This window comes from Myotis myotis, unplaced genomic scaffold, assembly GCF_014108235.1.
Source record: "Myotis myotis isolate mMyoMyo1 unplaced genomic scaffold, mMyoMyo1.p scaffold_m19_p_8, whole genome shotgun sequence".
NCBI classification, from domain to species: domain Eukaryota; kingdom Metazoa; phylum Chordata; class Mammalia; order Chiroptera; family Vespertilionidae; genus Myotis; species Myotis myotis.
In genome coordinates this window covers 31,115,731-31,137,963 of record NW_023416390.1, presented here as the reverse complement: position 1 = coordinate 31,137,963, position 22,233 = coordinate 31,115,731, and the positions used below count along the sequence as shown (strand labels likewise).

Below are 22,233 nucleotides of genomic sequence, written 5' to 3'. Positions count from 1 at the left end.
TCCAGAGGGGATTACTGGGCAGGCTCAGTCTTTCGCCTCAGTCTCGAGCTCTAGCTGGTAGCGAGACGTACGCGCTCCGGTTCTTCAGTACCAGCGGCCGCCATCGACGCCGTTTGGTTCCTCTGGGCACATCTGCGCCACTCACCCGCTACACACTCCACCCTCATAAGCCGCCGCCATGGTGAAGCTCGCAAAGGTAAGAGGCCTTCCTCGCGCAATCACGGACGCCGAGGCCTATTTTCTGAGGAGCGCGCGCGCGGCGCCGCGAGGAGGAGGGCCTGCGCGCCGTCCCAGGCGCATTCGAGGGCGCCATGCTGCGGGAAGTCTCGCGTGAGCAGTGCGGAGGTCTCGCGTTTTTTGGGTACTTTTTTGGCGAGGTGGAGAGCTTGCAGGTGTTGCTGAAACGGCGTGGAAAGACCTCGGGACTGAGCGTAGTCCCGAGGGGGCGCTGCGCCTCGGTAGAGGGATGAGGCCAAACTCCTGGGACCGGTGCGAGCGGGACACCGCCTCCTGACGCACGTGCCTCGGCGGGCGGCCCGCCACGTGGGCCGTGCCGCGTGGGTCCTGGCGTCTCCGGAGGGGACCGTTCCGTGAGGTGGGGAGCGGCGGGATTTCTTCATTTGGAGGCCCGTGGCCTATAGGATCTTAACTATGAGGTGCACCCCGGAAGGAGGCCCCGCCGCGTGCTCTCTGTGCCTGGCTGCGCGCACATGGTGGAGATGGCCCCACGTGGCCCTGGGGCGGGGTTTCCCCGGGAAAGGAAAATTGTAAGACCAATGGTCTTAAAGACGTGATTTTTCTTTAATGTTGCCCTGATTTAACGTCAGAGGAGTGGTGGGATAAGGTGCCAGAATTTACTGAAGGCTTTTTTTCCTCAAACTATTGGGGTGACGTTGGTCAACATGAACATAAAGGGTTTAAGTGTGGGTTTCTATGTTACAAGAGCTGTGTATTGCACCACGTGTTCACTACACAGTCAAATCTGTCAGCATATGTTAGGACACCTCTACTGCCATCATCAAAGGGTTTTTTAAGGCAGTTTTCCCCGGGTGAGGTTTTGAGTTGTTGGCATTAAAATGATTCCATTGTAGGCTAGTGAGTATTAAGAAATTGTGCCTGATATAAGAGTAGATTTTGGAAGTATAAATTTTAAAACGGGTGTGCTTAAGGCAATAGGAAGAGGGAGATGATTTCTTTGAAATTGCCTTTTTACCTAGGGTTGGTTTATGTTATTTGTAATTGACAGAATGAAAAGTGGGTTCTGAGAAAGGGAGATGACCATTGTACTATGAAGAATGAGAAAAATGTGGGAGGTGTAATGTGCTAATGACCGTGTCTGTTGTAGGCTGGTAAAAATCAAGGTGACCCCAAGAAAATGGCTCCTCCTCCAAAGGAGGTAGAAGAAGATAGTGAAGATGAGGAAATGTCAGATGAAGAAGATGAAAGCAGTGGAGAAGAGGTAATTATGTACAATTTAATGCAGAGTCATGTACAGTCGTGTTGTATGCGTGAAAATACTGGCAAAGGTAAGATTGTATTCCTTCATACATGCCCTGTTGTAATGGTTGAGTGTCAAAATTACTATAAGGGCAAGTATTTGGATGAGCTTGAGAGAAAAGACTAGAGCCTCTTCCTCATGATGATGTATTAAATCATTTTTCCAGTTTCAACATGCTAGCCTCACATACTAGATGAGGAAACAGCCTGGACAGCTAGCTGTCTTGTATGTGGCGGTGCTGAGCATTATATTCAGGTCTGAGATCAGTCCTACCAGATTCCTTTTCTAGCCACCAAGCAGGTCTCTGTGTTTTTGTATGAGTTTTGTAACACTAGTCACATTTTATAATGTGGAGGGAGGAACGCCAGCTCCCTTTGCGCTGACAATGACACTCTGGTACTCCTGGCTACTGTTGCTTACTGTAAAGACAACTACAAGTCTTATTTTAACACATAACTTGATAAAACTGATGGTCAACAAGAAGTAACTTTGAGTGTGACTTGAATGTAGATAATGTTTTTATCAAGCTAACTGCTCACTCTTCATATTAATTTTGCAAGGACTGTCCAGCCTATTTGATACTCATTTTATCTCTGGTCCTAATACTGAGCTTTCAGTGAACTTTATACCACCTCCCCAAATGATTTAATAACACTTAACAGAGCTTTTAGTTACAGAAATTCATAATCCTTAAAACAACATGTAACATTAGTTATCATTGTCAGAAGAGAAAAAAATTTGAGGCTTTAAAAAATCTTTCCTAGGGCCACACAGTAGCAGATGAGATCCAGATAGTCTATTTTTAGACTGCATTTGGGTACTTTTGGGCGAGGTGAAGAGCTTTGCCAAAGCCGAAGCAATTACAATATGAGGTAAAGAAATTCACAAGTCTGGGTCCAGAGGTATTTGAAGTGTTAAGGGTTCATTATGATTGGATATTTTACCTGAAAATGAGGACTGTGATTTCATAGGTACAGAGAAGGACATGTAACATGATGCTATAGCTTAACATGCTAGTGTATACCTAATACTATGTGGTCTTGAACCAGAGGTAGTGCCAGAATTTAGCACTCATTTATGTGGGAACCAATGCTCACTTTTTGAGTTTAAAAATAGACTCATGTTTATTTTTATTTAATTTACAGATTATCATTCCTCAGAAAAAAGGCAAGAAGGCTACCATAACTCCAGGAAAGAAGGTGATGGTTTCCCCAACAAAAAAGATTGCAGTTGCCACACCAGGCAAGAAAGCAGTTGTCACCCCTGGCAAAAAGGCAGTGGCTGTGCCAACCCCTGGCAAAAAGGCAGCAGTTACACCAGCCAAAGCATTAGCCACACCTGGTAAGAAGGGAGGCACACCAGGCAAAGCATTGGTAGCGACTCCTGGTAAGAAGGGAGCAGCCATCCCAGTCAAGGGAGCAAAGAACGGCAAGAATGCCAAGAAGGAAGATAGTGATGAGGAAGATGATGACGACAGTGAAGAGGAGGATGATGACGATGAGGAGGATGAGGATGAAGATGAGGATGAAATTCAGCCAGCAGTGATGAAAGCTACTGCTGCTGCTCCTGCCTCAGATGATGAGGATGATGACGAAGATGAGGATGAAGATGAGGATGATGATGATGAAGAAGATGGTAAGGCGTTCTATTGGTAGTTCTTGGGCTCTTCTCTTGTTTGCAAGGTACATTAGGGTGAGGTTGTGGAGTGGGTGGGCAACATGCAGACATACTCCTTCCATGACACCATGGGGATTAGATAAAAATCCTCCCAGGGATTTTCCATGCTGGTTGTATATTAGGGTGTTAGTTAGCCATGAATGATTGCCTGTCTCTGAGAAAATGTTTAACACAGCACATTCTATGAGTAGTTTTCATGATATAGGGTTTTGCTTCCAAGTAATCTGTTAATTCTTGCTATAACTACTAAGCACAGTATTATGTATTTTTTTTTCCTCTAAATTTATCTGAAACTATGTTGGTTTGGGGATAATTCTGAGTTTTTGACTAGGAAGCTTCTCTTTCAGACTCTGAAGAAGAACCAATGGAGATTGCACCAGCCAAAGGCAAGAAAGCTCCTGTAAAAGCTGTTCCTGTGAAGGCTAAGAGCACAGCTGAGGATGAAGATGAGGAGGACGATGAAGATGAGGATGATGATGATGATGATGAAGATGATGAGGAGGACGATGAAGATGATGAAGACGAGGATGATGAGGAAGAGGAGGAGGAAGGTAATTGAGCTAGATTCTAAAGTGATTTGGTATGAGTTTTATTTAAAGAAGATACTGAATATGTGTGGTTACTTATGGATAACACAGTTTGTTTGAAATCTTGTCCAGAGCCTGTCAAAGAAGCACCTGGAAAACGAAAGAAGGAAATGGCCAAACAGAAAGCTGCTCCTGAGGCCAAGAAACAGAAAGTGGAAGGTAACTTGTCAGAATGGAGAGGGGGAGGGATTTGCACCTAATAGCACAAGTGATGAACAAAAAAGGGACTTAATACTGAAACCTGATGTTACATTGCAGTATGCTGATGTGCTATGTATAGAAATTTATGTTGGAAATCAAATTCATCCCATACTTTATAAATCAGATTAATTTGAGTTAATTTTTTGTGCAGCCACAGAACCGACTACAGCTTTCAATCTCTTTGTTGGAAACCTGAACTTCAACAAGTCTGCTCCTGAATTAAAAACGGGTATCAGTGATGTTTTTGCTAAAAACGATCTTGCTGTTGTGGATGTCAGAATTGGTGTGTCCAGGTAGGTATGGGGAAGTTAAGCCATTGTACTCCTGGGTCTGCTAATGCTTTTTTCCCTCCCTTTTTAGAACATTAGTGCTTTACTCTTAAGCATGAATGTGTCTTCAAAGTTTAGACATTAATGAACTGTTACTTAGATTATTAAATTGTATGACCTTCCCCAATTGAAGTTTCCATAATCTCCCTTAACTTTTGATATAGCACAAAATAATTTTTAATAAGCTATGAGCTTTTATTCTTTTCTTTTTTTAAAATATATTTTATTGATTTTCCACAGAGAGGAAGGGAGAGAGATAGAGAGTTAGAAACATCGATGAGAGAGAAACATCGATCAGCTGCCTCCTGCACATCCCCCACTGGGGACGTGCCTGCAACCCAAGTACATGCCCTTGACCGGAATCGAACCTGGGACCTTTCAGTCCACAGGCCGACGCTGTATCCACTGAGCAAAACTGGTTTCGGCAAGCTTTTATTCTTAAAAATATTTAATTTGAAACTATTAGATACAAATAACCAGATAGGATTCTCCTACCTTGATGCTTTAACAAGTTCTTTTGTTAGCTGTTATGAGCAGTATAGTTAATAAAGACGAACTCATGCCCTAACCGGTTTGGCTCAGTGGATAGAGCGTTGGCCTGCGGACTGAAGGGTCCCAGTTTGATTCTGGTCAAGGGCATGTACCTTGGTTGCAGGCACATCCCCGGTAGGGGGTGTGCAGGAGGCAGCAGATTGATGTTTCTAGCTCTCTGTCCCTCTCCCTTCCTCTCTGGAAAGTCAATGAAACATTTTTTAAAAAGACAAACTCAGGTGGATCTGCATTAGGTCTTGGTACTTACACCTCAGTCTGTATCCAGAGTTTTCAGTGTCTTACTTAATTTTGCTAATAGAGTATGGTGCTTTTTAACTTAATCCGTTTTCCCCATCGCATTAGTGTTGCTGTTTATCTAGAATACATGTTAATGAGGGGTCTTCTGTTTTTTTAAAACTGTAATTTTTATCCTTTGCCTTATCACCTTAAAGGAAGTTTGGCTATGTGGATTTTGAATCTGCTGAGGACCTGGAAAAAGCCTTAGAACTCACTGGTTTAAAAGTCTTTGGCAATGAAATTAAACTAGAAAAACCAAAGGGAAAAGATAGTAAAAAAGGTATGTACTGCTTTAGGTAATTGTGATACTGAGAGGTAATTCCTTCATTGATATATTTCTAGAGTAACTGGCCAGGTTAAATAATTACTCTCTCCCCCCCCCCGCCCCCCCCCCCCCAGTCTTGTGAGGATTAAATAAATTAGAATGTTAAATGTTTACAGTAGTGCCTGGCAGTATTTGCTGGTGCTAGAAATTCCTGAGTCAGCAAGCAAGAATGGACTAATAAAAAATAACTGTTTAGCTCTGGCAGTGTGACTGAGTTGGTGAACATCATCCCATGCACCAAAAGGTTGCCTGTTCAAATTCCCAGTCAGGACACATGCCCAGGTTGCAGGCTTGATTCCCCCAGTTGGGGGAGGGGGCGGGGTGCGTGCAGGAGGCAGCCAATTGATGCCTCTTTTCCTAAATTTTAAAAAAACCTTCAAAAGAAATATAGCCTAGCCATCATGGCTCAGTCAGTGAGCGGTGACCTATGAACCAGGTGGTCAGGGTTCCATTCCTGGTCAGGGCATATAAATGGCCAGATTGTAGGCTTGAACCCCAATGTGGGGCGTGCAGGAGGCAGTTGATCAATGATTTTTATCATTGATGTTTCTAATCTCCCTCCCTCTCTGAAATCAATAAAAATGTATTTAAAAAATTATATAATTGTTGAGATGTACAGGCATACCCTAATATAGGGAGATCTTTCCTAACTGGAACTAGATCAAATCCCTGACTATTTCTGTGTCTTTCTTGTACTTTGTCATGTTTCATATGTGTTCATGACTCTTTTTTTAAGATTTTTAAATTGATTTTTGAGAGAGATCCATCAATCGGCCACCTGGAAGATCAAGCCCACAACCCAGGCTTGTGCCTTCGCCCAACCAACTGAGCCACACCAGCCAGTGCTGCTCATGACTAAATTTAAAATGCCCAGCTGGTGTGGCTCAGTGGTTGAAGATTGACCTATGAGCCAGGAGGTCATGGTTCGATACCTGGTGTGGGGTGTGTAGGAGGCAGCCAATCCATGATTCTTTCATCATTGATGTTTCCATCTCTCTCCCTCTGCCTTTCTCTCTGAAATCAATAAAAATATATTTAAAAGTATATATTTTGATTTCAGAGAGGAAGGGAGAGAGAGAAACATCAATGATGAGAAAGAATCTTGGATCGCTGCCTTCTGCATGCCCCCCACTGGGGATCAAATCTACAACCCAGGCATGTGCCCTTGACCAGAATCAAATCCGGGATCCTCAGTCCCTAGGCTGATGCTTTCTACCCACTGAACCAAACCAGCTAGGGCGAGAATACATTTTTGAAACAAACTGCTAAGCACCTACTAGGTTGAGTTCCAAGTTTCCAGCACATAGTTTGATGTTGGGTGTGACGGGAGCTTGTGTTTTGCTACTGCTGTATTGCCATACTATTGGTGTCTGTCTTGTACACTTATAGGACCCCAAATTATTAAACAGAACTTTTCTCTTGGTCAGTATCTTGGAGGTAAGGAGAAAGGTCTTTTAACCCATCCAATTCATTTTGTGTTTTTTAAAATTTAGATCGAGATGCAAGAACACTGTTGGCAAAAAATCTGCCTTATAAAGTTACTCAGGATGAATTAAAAGAAGTGTTTGAAGATGCTATGGAGATCAGATTAGTCAGCAAGGATGGAAAAAGTAAAGGGTATGTTTTGTGTCTATCGGAATGTTAAGAGTTTTATAAATCAATGTGATTCTAATTTATAAAAGGAATGGCCCAACTTTCCTATGTGTGATTTGGGCAAATCTATAACCTGTGCCTTAATTTCCTATCTGTACAATCGGGATAATGTACTTAATTTATAGTGATTTTAAAAGAGGAGTTAATGTGAAAAAAGGATTACAAAATATATAGTGTATGCTTTGTAAGGAATGGCAATTATTTGTGTTAAAAATTAATATGATTGTCCAACCTTCATGGCTCAGTGATTGAGCGTCGACCTGTGAACCAGGAAGTCGCTGTTTGAGGCCAGCGGGTTGCAGGTTCAGTCCCCAGTGTGGGGCATGTAGTAGGTGGCCAGTCAGATTCTCTCTCATCATTCATGTTTCTGTCTCTCTCCCCTCTCTGAAATCAATAAAAAATAAAAAAATTAAAAAAAATTAATATGGTTTTAAAAATCAAGCAAATTCTTCCTTTTTTTTTTTTAAAAAAAACACCCTTTTGCAGGATTGCTTATATTGAATTTAAGACAGAAGCTGATGCAGAGAAAACCTTGGAAGAAAAGCAAGGGACAGAAATAGATGGGCGATCCATTTCTCTGTACTATACTGGAGAGAAAGGTCAAAATCAAGACCATAGAGGTGGAAAGAACAGCACTTGGAGTGGTAAGAATTTATGGGCTTCCTACAGGGTTCTAGAATTGATGGAGCGAAATCCTTTGCATCTTTGAATTTGATATAAGATGACTGATTGAGTGTAGATGTAGTTAAGCAAGTTATGCTTCTATTTGTAATAGTAATTCTGTGTTTTGAATGAGAGCTATATGAAATCATTTTGCATTAGAACGTAGACAAGTTTAACTCCTTTGTTTTATATTTTGAATGACTTCATGTACATTTTTAAAATTTTACTTAATGTAAATTTTAAAATTAGAGTTTTGTTCTAGGAAGATATAGATCAGTAGTCAGCTTACACTTTTGAATAACAGGAATGGAAGGAAGCCAGACATAACGGTGCATTATAGGTACTCAGTATATTGAGACACTCGAAATGGGATTCTATCTGCATCAACATTAGTATGTTAACTCTCCTAAGCACAGAAATTCTTAAGAACGAGATATAGCTGTGACTGAAGTTGCGAACCACTGTTTCACAGTTTTAATTTGGCATCTCTTTATTTGTAGGTGAATCAAAAACTCTGGTTTTAAGCAACCTTTCCTACAGTGCAACAGAAGAAACTCTTCAGGAAGTATTTGAAAAGGCAACTTTTATCAAAGTGCCCCAGAACCAAAATGGCAAATCTAAAGGGTATAGTAATTTGTATCTTTATGTTGTCAGTCATTGGCTGTAAGAGTGTTTTGAATAGGTATAATCCTGTAACCCTGTCTGTTAGAAATTGAATCATTTTTAGTTATACAAATCAGTATAAAATAAAGAGCCTCATTTATTTGCTTGAGCGGGGAGAAAAGGCTTATGGCATCAGGTACAATTGCAGAGGAGCCACGAGCTTGGTAACTTATTCTAAATATTGTTCATCCTCAGGTATGCATTTATAGAATTTGCTTCATTTGAAGATGCTAAAGAAGCTTTAAATTCCTGTAATAAAAGAGAAATTGAGGGCAGAGCAATCAGGCTGGAATTGCAAGGACCCAGAGGATCGCCTAATGCAAGAAGCCGTAAGTTACAATTACCAGGGTGTTGTGGTTGGGGGATAGCTCTCCTCAGTGCCATGCTTCAACTTGGGTCAGATCTAGAGGTGAACTTTTTTTTTTTCTGTTGTTGCTGAGTAAATGACACTGGATATGATGACTGATTATCTGAGAAATAATTGATGAAATCCAAGAAAATTCCTCTAGATAGTCAAGTTCTGATCCAGCCACGTCAGCTCTGAGCAACAGATTTGCCCGTGGTTTACTGCCCTGTGTAGTGGTTGTAGCTTCCTGCTTGAGATCTGTCTCACTTGTTTGGGTTGGCTCTCCTGCTTTTGTAAAAGATATGCTTTGGTGGTCAAAGTAGACTTGAGATAGCAGTTGATTTAAGCCCTTTGATTTCATTAAGTATTAGTTGTCTAAGATTACCTTCTTTTTCTCATAGAGACACTTGAGGGTTCCGATACAACAAGCATTCTTGGCTAGTGGTCATTCTAAACATTACATAAATCCATGTCATCATTATGAATGATTATTTTTTGTTCTTCCCCAGAGCCATCCAAAACTCTATTTGTCAAAGGTCTGTCTGAGGAGACTACGGAAGAGACATTGAAGGAGTCATTTGATGGCTCTGTCCGGGCAAGGATAGTCACTGACCGGGAGACGGGCTCTTCCAAAGGGTAAGGTGCAGGAGGGTACAGTGTCCACTGAGTGGGGACCTCTCATCTAGTGTGTCTTCTCAATGAGCTCCTTTCTGTCGCTCTGTGGCAGTTTATGGATTCGCACGAGAAGAAGAGACAATTCACAGAGCTAGCATTATTTTGCCTCCTGTCTAAAGAGGTATATTCTGCTGTTTTGTGAGACATTTTTGCATTTAGGCTGTCAGTAAACCCAGTTTCAACTTTCTGGAGAGAGCTGCTCTTGACACTTTGGTCTTTTCTCAATTGAGCAAGGCTACTTTCTCGGGGATCGATGTCCAATATATGAGTCAAACCTCAGTTCTTAAATGTCTCCCACCTCAAACAGTTCTGTTCTTGACCAACTTGTTCACAGAAAAAAATATTTCTAATAACAAAACTGCAGTTCTAGGCCCTTTCATCTAGACGTGATAACCCTTTTATGCTGATACATTAGCATGACAAAAAGCATCTCTCAGGCCACAGACAGGAGAGAATGTAAATCAGTTTACCTCTAAACTTCTAGTTGTTAGCATCTCAGGAAATTGTGCTGTGAATATTTTTGTGTGTTTTGCTGGTGAAATGGAAGCTTAGCATAATTTTAAAACAAGAGTGCTGATGTTGCTGTGTGAAAGTGCTCGAAAAACAATGATCACAGGAAATTGGAGAGATAGAAAAACTCTTGTTGATTTGGATAAATGAAAAGCAGCTGGCTGAGGCCATGATCCCTGAGAAAGAAGTTGCTGCACCAGTGGAACCTGTGCTGAAAGCGATTTAAGGCTAGTTAAGGCTGAATAGACCCATGAACCAACCAGTAGGTCACAGTTCGATTCCTGATCAGGGCACATGCCTGGGTTGTGGGCTTGATCCCCAGATCCTCTCTGATCATTGATGTTTCTGTCTCTCCCTCTCCCTTTGTCTCAAATCAGTAATAAAAATATATATTAAAATAAGTAAATAAAGCCAGTAGGGGTGGTTCCATAAAAGTAAGAAGAGAAATGTTTGTTTATATAAAACAATATGTTAGCCATGTTTTATGTATAAGAAAGGTTAAAACGGAATCATTTAGTGGTCTGGAATGGATTCAATTTACATTTCTAGTGGGAAAAATGATTCCGTTTTTGAAGAGCCTGCTGGAATGAATGAAGTTAGAGTGTATTTTCCATATATCTTTGCTTTATAATGGATAATTTTATTTGGTGTTTTAGGTTTGGTTTTGTAGACTTCAACAGTGAGGAAGATGCCAAAGCCGCTAAGGAGGCCATGGAAGACGGTGAAATTGATGGAAACAAAGTTACTTTGGACTGGGCCAAGCCTAAGGGTGAAGGTGGCTTCGGGGGTCGTGGTGGAGGCAGAGGTGGCTTTGGAGGCCGAGGCGGTGGCAGAGGAGGCCGAGGTGGATTTGGTGGCAGAGGCCGGGGAGGTTTTGGAGGTAAGGATCATTGGGGTGCGCATCAGTGGTCACTATCACTGGGGGAGGGAGACCTGGCAGCTTTGCACCTGTTCTTTAATGATGTCTTCCCTTCTTCCTTCAGGTCGAGGAGGCTTCCGAGGAGGCAGAGGAGGAGGGGGAGACCATAAGCCACAAGGAAAGAAGACGAAGTTTGATTAGTTTCTTCGATCCCTGTCTTTCCCTCTTCCATTTGAAAAAGAAAGGACTCTGGTGTTTTTACTCTGTTACCTGATCAATGACAGAGCCTTCTAAGGACATTCCAAGACAGTATACAGTCCTGTGGTCTACTTGGAAATCCATTTAGATAACATTTCAAAGGAGATAACCTGTTGGTTTTGACTGGATATTCGTATAAACTTTTTAAAGAGATGAGTGGTAGCGCTAACCCTTATCTGTAAGTTTTGAATTTATATTGTTTCTTCCCCGTGTACAAAACCATTTTTTTCCTACAAATAGTTTTTTTGTGTGTGTGTTGGGATATAAAGGAAAGCAGAACGTTTTATCATAATTTTGCTTCAGCAGCTATGGGACAAATTAAAAGTCCTAAACTCTGGTGCCAGACTTGTACTTCCTAGAGTGTTTCTCCTGGAATATTGTTGAAGGTGGAGCATGGTAAACCCACTTCAGATCCATCCCACCCCTGATGAAAATGCTTGATGCTTAGGTTTCAAATGCTCCAGCCACAAGTTTGGTGAAATGGAAGTTTCCTCTGGCTTCTTGGGAGGCCAGTGTGTTCTGACAAGCTCAGGAAAGAGGAACAGGAGCCCTTTGGTTAGGCCTCCTTAGATACATGCTGAGTATGGATTCTGGAATAGTCCGTGACTAATGTTGGATGAATGGACCAATGGGGACTGTGAGGCTGGGGAAGAAGCTACCAATCCAATAGATGATGGACCTGGTATTTTTTGGTCTATCTTCCAGCAACCTTAGGTGGAGCTATAAGAAAGGCCTTTGGTTTTGCACTATGTGCAGTACCCAGACATTCTAACTGACTTATTAAACATTCCCTGCCCGTTACACAAACACACACACACTTTTGTTAGAAGTTAAAGGCTGATGAGATGTCTAGGGTCAAGGGACTGACATCATACATTTACTTGAAAAATGGTGCCCCAGCCCAGCTGATGTGGCTCAATGGTTGAGTGAAGATGTATGAGCCAGAGGTCATAGTTAAGTTCCTGGTCTGGGCACATGCTGGAGTTGCAGGCTTGATCCCCAGTAGGGGGCATGCAGGAGACAATTGACCAATGATTCTCATGTTTCTCCCTCTGAAACCAAGGAAAACCTTTAAAGTACCCCCGGTGACAGCTGAGTTTTTAAAAAATATATTTTTGATTTCAGAGAGAGAGTGAGGGAAACCTCAATGATGAGAGAATCATTGATCGGCTACCTCCTACATGTCCCCTACTGGGGACTGAACCTGCAACTCGGGCATGTGCCCTCGATTGGAATTGAACCTGGGACACCAGTCTGCAGGCCGATGCACTATCCACTGAGCCAAACAGGCTAGGGCACGGCCGAGATTTTTTAAATCTGCCAACTCTTAAAAGCAGGTGGACTTAACTACCTGGTTACTAATCAGACTAAAAAAATGCAATAAGGTAGAATTCAATACACTTACAAGGAAACCAACCTAAAAGGTAAGTGGGTCGTTTAGTCTTTTTTTTTTTTTTTTTTTTTTTTTTGCTGGTGGAATGTGGAAATCTAAGTCATGTGGCACATCAACCACTTATCAGTCCTGCTCCAAGTACTAAGGACTTAAGAGCAAGACAAGTCTTGCTTTTGAGGGATGGCAGTGCTAATGAAAGTGGTGCTGCCAAGGGAGATCTGTCCTGATAGGGAAACCAAAATGAGCTGGGAGCCAGTGTTTTCCTAGACTAAAAGTTAAAATTATTCCAAGCATGTCATGGTTAAATCTCAAAAGGCTGAGTTGAGTTAGAATTGAATATATCAAAAGTTTTGTTAATGGTGCTTAATCCCTCCTAAACTGTCATGGGCCTGTGAGGGGTCTTTGTGGGCCTCCAGGGACCCATCAGCATTGACTCGGGCCTTCTCCCAAGCAGATGCTTGGCTGCTTTGCTCAGCTATTGACAGGCCTAAGAGTGTAATAGGCAATTTGGGAATCTAGGAGCATGAAGTAGGAGTGCAACTAGCTCAGGCCCAATAGTACTTATTCAATGCTTGTCTGACTTGGAAACTTGAATAGGGTTTTGGGAGCTTACCTTGTTGAAGGGAAGGTAAAGAAGGCTAGAGCCTGACCTGATAATTGATAGAGGAGTTCTTGGCTGCTAGGGTAGGGCCTGTACTATAAGATACCTGTCCTGCCATTAGAGTTGGTCTCTGATAGATAAAGGCTGATACCGTGTCCTCAATATGGGCAGGAAAGTTAAGGTTCTTCCTGCTACTTCCCATTAAGGGATGGAAACAGTCCAGTCCTGTTAACTCCAGAGGTATGCTGGTTTAAATGAAGATGAGGGTGGAAGCCCAGCCAGTGTGACTCGGGTGGTTAAGCTTTGACCTATGGAACCAAGAGGCCACGGTTAGATTCCCAGTCAGGGCACATGCCCAGGCTGAGGGCTCAATTCCCAGTGCGGGTGTGCAGGAGGCAGCAGGTTAATGATTATCATCATTGATATTTCTATCCCTCTCCCTTTCTGAAATAAAAGTATTTAAAAAAAAGATGAGGACGGAGCGTGATTACCCTGCAGGGCTGGAGAGGAGTGCTAGGGCTTGCATTTAGGGTCAAGCCCTGTAAATATCCCAGGTCTTCCTGGTACCTGGCTGGTTTCTGATTTGGTGGGTTGGTTGAGGACTTGCTGCCATTTTAGAAAAGCAGTCCCTTTCAGGAAATGGTGGTTGCTACTTTTGTCATTCTTCCAGCAGGTGGCAGCACATCCACAAGGATGTGGAGATGCCTCGGGGGAAGCCTGAAGATTAGTTTCAGCCCAGTGGATCTTGAACTCAATACTCTCTCAGATTAGTGACAGGGCCTGGGAATCTGCAGGAAGTCCATCAGGTGGTTCTGATAATGGTGGACTGGCTTCTAACAGACTAACCCTTCTGCTGATAATTATAAACTCTGGACAAAACTTTTGGAGGTGTTGAAGGACAAACAATACCAGAAACTGAAGCAGACACTATCCTTGAAATAAGGACACTAGGTGAGATTCATGCTTAGCCTGTAGTTGTGTTTTCAGGTGTCAAAATTCTCTGCAAAGAAATTGATAGTGTTTTGTGTCTGTGCCCTAGGTAAAGTGCTTCCCCAGCACTTGATCTTTGCAAGGCTGTTCTTGGCTCTATTTTCTTCTATGTCAGCGGTTCTCAACCTGTGGGTCGTGACCATCGGAAAACACATATAGCATATCAGATATTTACATTATGATTCATAACAGTAGCAAAATTACAGTTATGAAGTAGCAACGAAAATGATTTTATGGTTGGGGTCACCACAACATGAACTGTATTAAAAGGTCGCGGCATTAGGAAGGTTGAAAACCACTGTATGTGGGCAGCACTACCAAGAAAGCTTGTAGATTTTCTAGGAGATCAAAATGGTTGTTTCAGAACCTTGAATGGGAAGACATCTCATTTAGATGGTTAAAAGTATCCACCAAATATGGTAACCTAAGAATATAATTTTCTTCAGAGTCTTTCAAGAAGTGGGCTTTCTCCCTCTTTCAGAAAAAGACTTCTGCTGTCAGTCTGAACAAATGCCTTAGAACTGGCCCTTCAAAAGTCACTAAGAAGCACTTCAAATGACTGTTTTCCCATTTCCTGGTAAACTTTGCAATGATTGAGAGACCTGCTTCTGATAAAGTTGATGACTTTTAGAAATGTTGACAAAACATCTTTCAGGATGTTGGAAAAGTCTTTGTTGCCTGTGCACGTCTATGTAAAATGACAAGGGGAGCTTTCTTTATCGCTAAATTTGCAAATTCAGTTTTGCAGGAGGCTCATCTGCTCAGAGAACTTTTTCTATTCAGACAAAGTTTTATTTGGCAAAAAACCTTTTTACCACTTCCAAAATGTTGACAGCCTTTGTAGTTTGCAAAGGCGATTTACAAAGTAAATCTTGGGCAGCGTCAGCATGCCCATAATGAGCAAAAGCATGAGCAAAAAGCCTCCTTGGGGGTCGGCGTGAGCTGCCGCTCTGGCTTCTTCTCGGCCGCGGGAGCGGCTGCTCCAATGCTCCGGGGCGGCCATGAGCACCCCGCACTGGTGGGATCAGCTGCGGGCTGGCAGCTCGGAGGTGGACTGGTGCCAGGACAACTACACCATCGTGCCTGCCATCGCCGAGTTCTACAACACGGTGCGGGGCGCGGGAGCGGGGCGCCCGGGGCTCGCGGGCGGGAGGGGCTGTCCCCGGCGCCGCGGCGCCTGGAACCTGACCGGGGCTCCGCGTGGACCGTGGGGCATTCTCTCTCCAGGGCCGGAGTCCACCTGCGCCCCTCCCCGCCCGCGCCTTCCAGCTCCCCATCTGTCCCTCTCTCCTGCCCGGGCCGCGCCGGCTGGGCTCCGTTTCCTCCTCTTGTCGTTTCTGCTGACTGTTGTGTGGTGCGGTCCCCATCCGTCCCGGAGCCAGTGCTCCGTGTCGGCCCGTCTCCGAGTTGGGCCAGTTACGGGCGGGGACCCTGCGGGGGCAGCGCCCGCGCGCCCCTGGGATCCCCGCGGCGTGACGCACTTGGGTGGCATTGTGCGGTTTTGCGCCGAACACCTGCTCGGGAGGCCCAGGAACGCGGTGGCGCGCCGGCAGGTCTCCGGAGCGGGGCCCAACCCGCGTATCCATCAATAGTAGGTCGAATTACTTTGGGCCAGAATCAAGTTCATTACCACCAGTTCTTATTTCCTCGCCTTAACTTAGTACCCCGTCTAATGCCAGCTCCAGTTCAACTCCCCCAGGCCGGTGCGCTCTCCAGTGATGAAGTCGGGGAGGCAAAGGGAAACTTGGGAGCGATTGGGTACCTGATTTCTAGGTACGGAAACGTCCCCACTGCAGAAGCCTGTGTGCTTTTTAGTCTTTGTGGGAGGGAAAGCTTTGCAACTGGGAGGGAAAGACCTCTTTTCGCTGTGCCCATGGCTCAGGATTCTGGCACCAAATGTAAGCCTTGGCGTGGTTATTTCAGTGGTTTGTCTTTTCCCTGCTCCGACGGGGAAAACAGGAATTCCTGGTTGAAGGTTCATTGAGAAGTTGAGGTTGTTCTTTAGAGTTTTCACCTTAGATTTGCTGGCGAGAACGTTGGCATCAGCCAGTGCTTACTGCCTGGAGGGATCTCTGCTGAGCTGGTCCCTGCCCTCCTAGTCACCGATGAGCGCACTGAGCTCTTGAGAAGGGAGCTGTCATGCTCTCATTTCTGGTGGGTCGGGGCCACAATTCGGAAGTCTGCACCCTCGGTCCTCTTATTGCTGAAACCCACGGCTGCGGCTGCCCTCTCTCCAAACACTCCTGCTTCGTGTATGTGCCCAGGTTAGTTCCTCAAGAACACCTAGTCTTCTGCTCTTCGTAGATACAGTTAGTGGAGGGGGCCACACCTCACCTGTTGTACCACCTTTTCCAGCGCACACTGTCAGTGTGTGTGTGTGTTGGGGGGGGTGGCCGGGGGGCGCCCACACCTCTGTGGAGCAGGGCTGGTGCTTTCCGCAGCGGCGACTCGGTTCTCCAGTTGAAAGCGGAGAATACTACTAGGGATTTCACCAGAGTTAAAGAAGAAATGACAGCCTGGGGACAGGGTCTCATACTCTCTGCAAAGTCATTATCGGTAGAATCTGAGGCCAGCAGAAAGTCAGGCCTGGTTATTTGGCCAAAAAGTGTATAGCTGCACTGAGCCTGCCTTGAAAAGCCCCAGAGTGCTGGAGAAAGGGGAGAAGTTGTTTGGTGTTCACTTTTAATCTGGTTCCTTTGGAGCAGTTCCGTGGTGAGTGCCAAAATCTTTTTTAGAAATCAACTGCTGATCTTTAGCTGTAGCGTCTGTAGCTGATTAGCCCAGCTGGTCTGCCTGACAAACCTTATTCTTTGAAATACTTATAAACCACAACATTTGCTTCAGCAGTGCGCAGAGTGAAAGGGAAACTTGGGAGCGATTGTCTCAGAGAAGTAGTTGGTCACCAAACTTTGTTGGTCCAAAGAGTTTAGCAAAAACCATAGCTTCTCTGTCCCCGCGCCCTGGTTATCGGCGGTGCTTGAACGTCACTGGACAAACCTCTTACTCCTGTGCTGAGGAAGGCAGTGAGCCTTTACTTGGAGATTAACATCTGATTAAATCCTCATAGGAAGGCAGCAGGTCTAGGTATCAGTTATACAAGAAAATAATAATTATTACTAATCTGGAGAAGAACTTGTTTAAGGAATTGAAGATGTAAAGTCAGAAGTCTGGGAGAGGGATCCAGAAGCTTCTTAGTAAGTCTTTGGGGTAGCACATCACGACTACAACTTCAGTTACTGCTGGTTTCCATTCATTGTTCGCTGTGTGCTGAAGCTCTGCTGGGCCACCCTAGGAAGTGGGTGCTATTTTCTATGCCTATTTTATAATGGAGGAAACTGGGGCCTAGAGAGAGTATGCAACTTGCTGAGGTCAAGAAAATGGCAGAGCCCGGCTGGTGTGGCTCAGTGGTTGAGTGTTGACCTATGAACCAGGAGGTCATGGTTCGATTCCTGGTCAAGGCACATGCCTGGGTTGTGGGCTCGATTCCCAGTGGGGGGCGTGCAGGAGGCAGCTGATCAGTGATTCTCTCTCATCATTGATGTTTCTCTCTCCTTTCCTCTCTGAAATCAATAAAAATATACTTTTAAAAAATGGCAGAACTAGCCCTAACCGGTTTGGCTCAGTGGATAGAGTGTCGGCCTGCAGACTGAAGGGTCCCAGGTTCGATTCCGGTCAAGGGTATGTACCTTGGTTGTGGGCAAATCCCCAGTAGGAGGTGTGCAGGAGGCAGCTGATCAATGTTTCTTCCTCATGGATGTTTCTAACTCTATTCCTCTCCTTCCTCTCTGTAAAAAAAATCAATAAAATATATTTTTGAAAAAATGGCAAAAAAAAAAAAAAAAAAAGCCTCCTTGGGGAATAATGAGGCTGCTGTTTCCTGAAAGACCTACTTTAAAATCCTATATAATAAAAGGCTAATATGCAAAATGACCGAACGTCAGAACAACCGTCGCTATGATGCACACTGACCACCAGGGGGCAGATGCTCAATGCAGGAGCTGCCCCCTGGTGGCCAGTGTGCTCCCACATGGGGAGTGCTGCTCAGACAGAAGCTGGTGAGCGCAGTGGCGGTGGAGGGAGCCTCTCCTGCCTCTGCGACAGCGCTAAGGACCCCTCGGGGGATGTCTGCCTGCTGGCTTAGGGGTCCTGGACTGCAAGAGGGCTCAGGCCAAGCTGAGGAACCCCCCTCCAGTGCACGCATGTCATGCACCAAGCTTCTAGTGTTAAAATAAATGTCATCTCTTCTACTACACATCACATCATTTGATGGGGGAACTGCTTCCAATGTTTTCTTTTGACTCAATCCAGAAAGTGGCTCCATAGTTGTGTGCATGTCCTGACACTCTGACATGGGAGATTTTCTTTGGCTTCTGGTAAGCAATCTTAGAGGATGCTTTCATAAAAGTTTCTCATGAAATAGCCAATCCAAGTGTTGGAAGTGTTCCAGTTTCTTTGAATTGAGCTTTTCTTACATAAAACCCCTCTTCATCTCTATGCATTTTTAGGACATATCATGCCCTTTCTGTTTTGCTGGTTTCATCCTTCCATTCACAAAAAAATTTCAGCCCAAAAATACCTGGCTTTTGTATCCTGTTATGTTCATTATTCAAAGTGAAACTAGCCCGGCTGTTGTGACTCAGTGTTTGAAAGTCAACCCATAAATGAGGTCACCAGTTCAATTCCCAATCAGGGCAAATGCCTGGGTTGGGGGCTCCTTCCCCAGTAGGGGCCTGCAGGAGGTATCTGGTAGATGTTTCTTTCTCTCTACCCTCTCCCTTCCTCTTTCTAAATCAATAAAAATATATTTTAAAAAACAACAAAAAAGTGAAACTGAATAATAGTCATTTTTTAATGTTTTTTTAAAAAATTGATTTGAGAGAAAGGGAGAAGGAGAGATGGAAACATCAATGAGAGAAACATCAATTGGCTGCCCCTTGCACTCCCCTTAATAGGGATTGAGCCTGCAACCCGGGCCTGTGTCCTGACTAGGAATCAAACCAGCAACCTCTTGGAGCATGGGTCGATGTTCAACCACTGAACAATACCAGCTGGATTGTGATGGTCTTTTTTTTTTTTTTAATATATTTTATTGATTTTTTACAGAGAGGGAGAGGGATAGAGAGTTAGAAACATCAATGAGAGAGAAACATCAATCAGCTGCCTCCTGCACACGCCGATGTGCCCAAAACCAAGGTACATGCCCTTGACTGGAATTGAACCCGGGACCCTTCAGTCCGCAGGCCGACGCTCCATCCACTGAGCCAAACCGGTCAAGGCTGTGATGGTCTTTTGAATGTGTCAACCTGACTAGGCTACAGTCCCTAGTTCTTCCATCAAACACTAATTTAGGCATTGCTTGGGAACTGGCAATGGGGGAAATGCTGAGGCAGGTGGCCTGGATTACAGATGGGAAGTCAAATATGCTGTCCTCCCACCAACCACCATGCACTCCCCCTGCAGACTCCACTGGTTCTTCTTCTTCTTTTTTTTTAAATATATTTTGTTGATTTTTTTTTTACAGAGAGAAAGGGAGAGAGAGAGTTAGAAACATCGATGAGAGAGAAACATCGGTCAGCTGCCTCCTGCACACTCCCTACTGGGGATGTGCCTGCAACCAAGGTACATGCCCTTGACTGGAATCCAACCTGGGACTCTACAGTCTGCAGGCCAACGCTCCATCCACTGAGCCAAACTGGTTAGGGCTCCACAGGTTCTTAAGGTGCTTGGAACAACTGTGGCTAAACTGACTTCTGACTGGTCACTTGCTTTTGGTTCTCCCTACTGGGAACTGTGTGAAAAGGGATATCCTGAGCCACATTCTGTTCCTTTTGAATATGTTGACTGAACCTGGTTGGAATTGCATAGAGAACTAAAGGACCAAGAATAGCCCAGAGTCCCCCATTCATCCGGACTATAGATTGATGGGGGGGGGGTCCAAGCCGACTGCAGTGATTACGCAGTGAGCAGCATATGGGAATGCAGCGACAGAAAGTAGACACACTCAGGGAGCTTGGCTGTGAAGGTCAGAGTAGATAGCAGTAGCTGAAGAGGATTATAGGATTGAAGGAGAGGTTTTGTTTTTGTTTTTAATATATGAGAAACTTGAATCCATTTAGGTGACCATTGAGAAGGTCTCAAATAGGCGGGTGCATAGGAAGCATGGAAATAAACCCAACTGTACCTGAGAATCTATACTAATAAAAGCCTAGGTGGCCCTTGCGCCCTTGCGTGACGCCCTCATGTAATCACAAGATGGCCACCCCCACATCGTCACAAGATGGCAGCCATAAGATGGCCAGTAGGGGAGGACAATTGTGGGCGATCGGGCCGGCAGGGGAGCAGTTAGGCGTCAATTAGGCCGGCAGGGGAGTGGTTAGGGGCAATCAGGCAGGCAGGCAGGCAGGCGAGTGGTTAGGAGCCAGCAATCCCGGATTGTGAGAGGGATGTCCAACTGCCGGTTTAGGCCTGATCCCACATCTCCTGAGGGGTCCCAGATTGCAAAGGGTGCAGGCTGGGCTGAGGGACACCCCTCCCCCATGCACAAATTTCGTGCACCAGGCCTCTAGTCTATACTAATAAAAGGGTAATATGCTAATTAGACGGGATCAGCCAGACATCTTCTGGACGTCCAACTTCCGGACAAAACCACTGTGGCGGAGGTGGTTAGGGGTGATCAGGCCGGCGTGGGGGAGCAAGCAGTTAGGGGTGATCAGGCAGGCAGGCAAGTAGAGGCAGCTAGGGGCAATCAGGCAGGCAGGTAAGCGGTTAGGAGCCTGAGGTCCCGGATTGTGAGAGGGATGTCCAACTGCGGGATCAGGCCTAAACCGGCAGTCAGATAACCCCCAAGGGGTCCCAGATTGGAGAGGGTGCAGGCCGGGCGGAGGAACACCCCCGCCCCCCTGTGCACGAATTTTGTACACCAGGCCTCTAGTCTATAATAATAAAAGCGTAATGTGCTCATTAGACCGGACAGCCTTCTGGATGACCTTCTGGACAAAACCGGGGCTGTGAGGGAAGCCTGGGTTCTGGGTGCCTGCCTGCAGCTGGAGGAAAGCCAGTGCTGGCAGCCTGGGGAAGGAAGGCCTACTCTTGCATGAATTTTGTGCATCGGGCCTCTAGTTCAGTATATAATAAACTTTGCACTTTGGATTGGTGGAGGAAAGACAGACTGGTGTGAGAACAACTGGATAACCACCTGCCTGCAGAAATATTGTGTTAGCTCTTTGTGCCTTATATTAAAATAAATTTTATGTGGATCAAAGGTATTGATATGAAAAGTGAAATATAAAATACTAGGGGAAAAAAGAAAGTAAAATACTAGAAGAAAACATGGGAAGTGACAAGTGGAAAAATATTTTCACAGCATATGAGATAAATGTCTGTGATGAAGCCCTTCTACAAATAATTTAAATAGACAAATAAGGCAATAGAAAAATAGACAAAGGTTTTGAACAACCCTTTCTCATAAAAGGAAATACAAATGACTTATGAACACATGAACCAATGTGACCTTATTTGGGGTAATAGACATACAAATTAAAACTACAACAGTATACACCTTTTCTTACCTGTTAGCTTGGCAAAGATCACCAGGTTTGCTAACATACTTTTGGCAAGAGGGGCTCCCTGTGTGTTGCTCTAGTGCAGTAGTTCTCAACCTTCCTCATGCCGCGACCCTTTAATACAGTTCCTCATGTTGTGGTGACCCCCCCAACCATAAAATTATTTTCGTTGCTACTTCATAACTGTAATTTTGCTACTGTTATGAATCATAATGTAAATATCTGATATGCAGGATGTATTTTCATTGTTACAAATTGAACATAATTAAAGCATAGTGATTATGTCCTGACTGGTTTGGCTCAGTGGATAGAGCGTCAGCCTGAGGACTGAAGGGTCCCAGGTTCAATTCCAGTCAAGGGCATGTACCTTGGTTGCGGGTACATCCCCAGTAGGGGGTGTGCAGGAGGCAGCTGATCGATGTTTCTCTCTCATCGATGTTTCTAACTCTATCCCTCTCCCTTCCTCTCTGTAAAAAATCAATAAATATTTTTAAAAAAATAAAGCATGGTGATTAATCACAAAAACAATATGTAGTTATATACAGTGGAGCCTTTTTATTTATTTATTTATTAAGTTTCATAAAGTTTTTACTTAAAAAAGAAAGTTTTACAAAA

The 22,233-nt window shown here is 44.4% G+C and overlaps 1 protein-coding gene and 3 non-coding genes across 4 annotated transcripts; all 4 read left to right on the top strand.

Annotated features, from left to right (window-relative positions):
• The first annotated feature begins 15 nt into the window (after nucleotides 1-15).
• On the top strand, nucleotides 16-11,409 carry NCL (nucleolin). The gene is made up of 14 exons (XM_036319289.1): nucleotides 16-196; nucleotides 1,346-1,459; nucleotides 2,644-3,133; nucleotides 3,523-3,726; nucleotides 3,835-3,921; nucleotides 4,115-4,256; nucleotides 5,276-5,400; nucleotides 6,939-7,062; nucleotides 7,585-7,742; nucleotides 8,262-8,385; nucleotides 8,620-8,753; nucleotides 9,280-9,406; nucleotides 10,612-10,835; nucleotides 10,939-11,409. The coding sequence occupies exons 1-14, from the start codon at nucleotides 179-181 to the stop codon at nucleotides 11,013-11,015; spliced, it is 2,148 nt and encodes a 715-aa protein (XP_036175182.1). The 5' UTR covers nucleotides 16-178; the 3' UTR covers nucleotides 11,016-11,409.
• LOC118662322 lies at nucleotides 3,964-4,033 on the top strand. Its single transcript, XR_004969706.1, has one exon. It is a non-coding gene; the product is annotated as a small nucleolar RNA SNORD82 (small nucleolar RNA).
• Nucleotides 8,875-8,953, top strand: LOC118662323. Its single transcript, XR_004969707.1, has one exon. It is a non-coding gene; the product is annotated as a small nucleolar RNA SNORD20 (small nucleolar RNA).
• Nucleotides 9,460-9,594, top strand: LOC118662312. Its single transcript, XR_004969698.1, has one exon. It is a non-coding gene; the product is annotated as a small nucleolar RNA SNORA75 (small nucleolar RNA).
• Nucleotides 11,410-22,233: the final 10,824 nt, after the last annotated feature.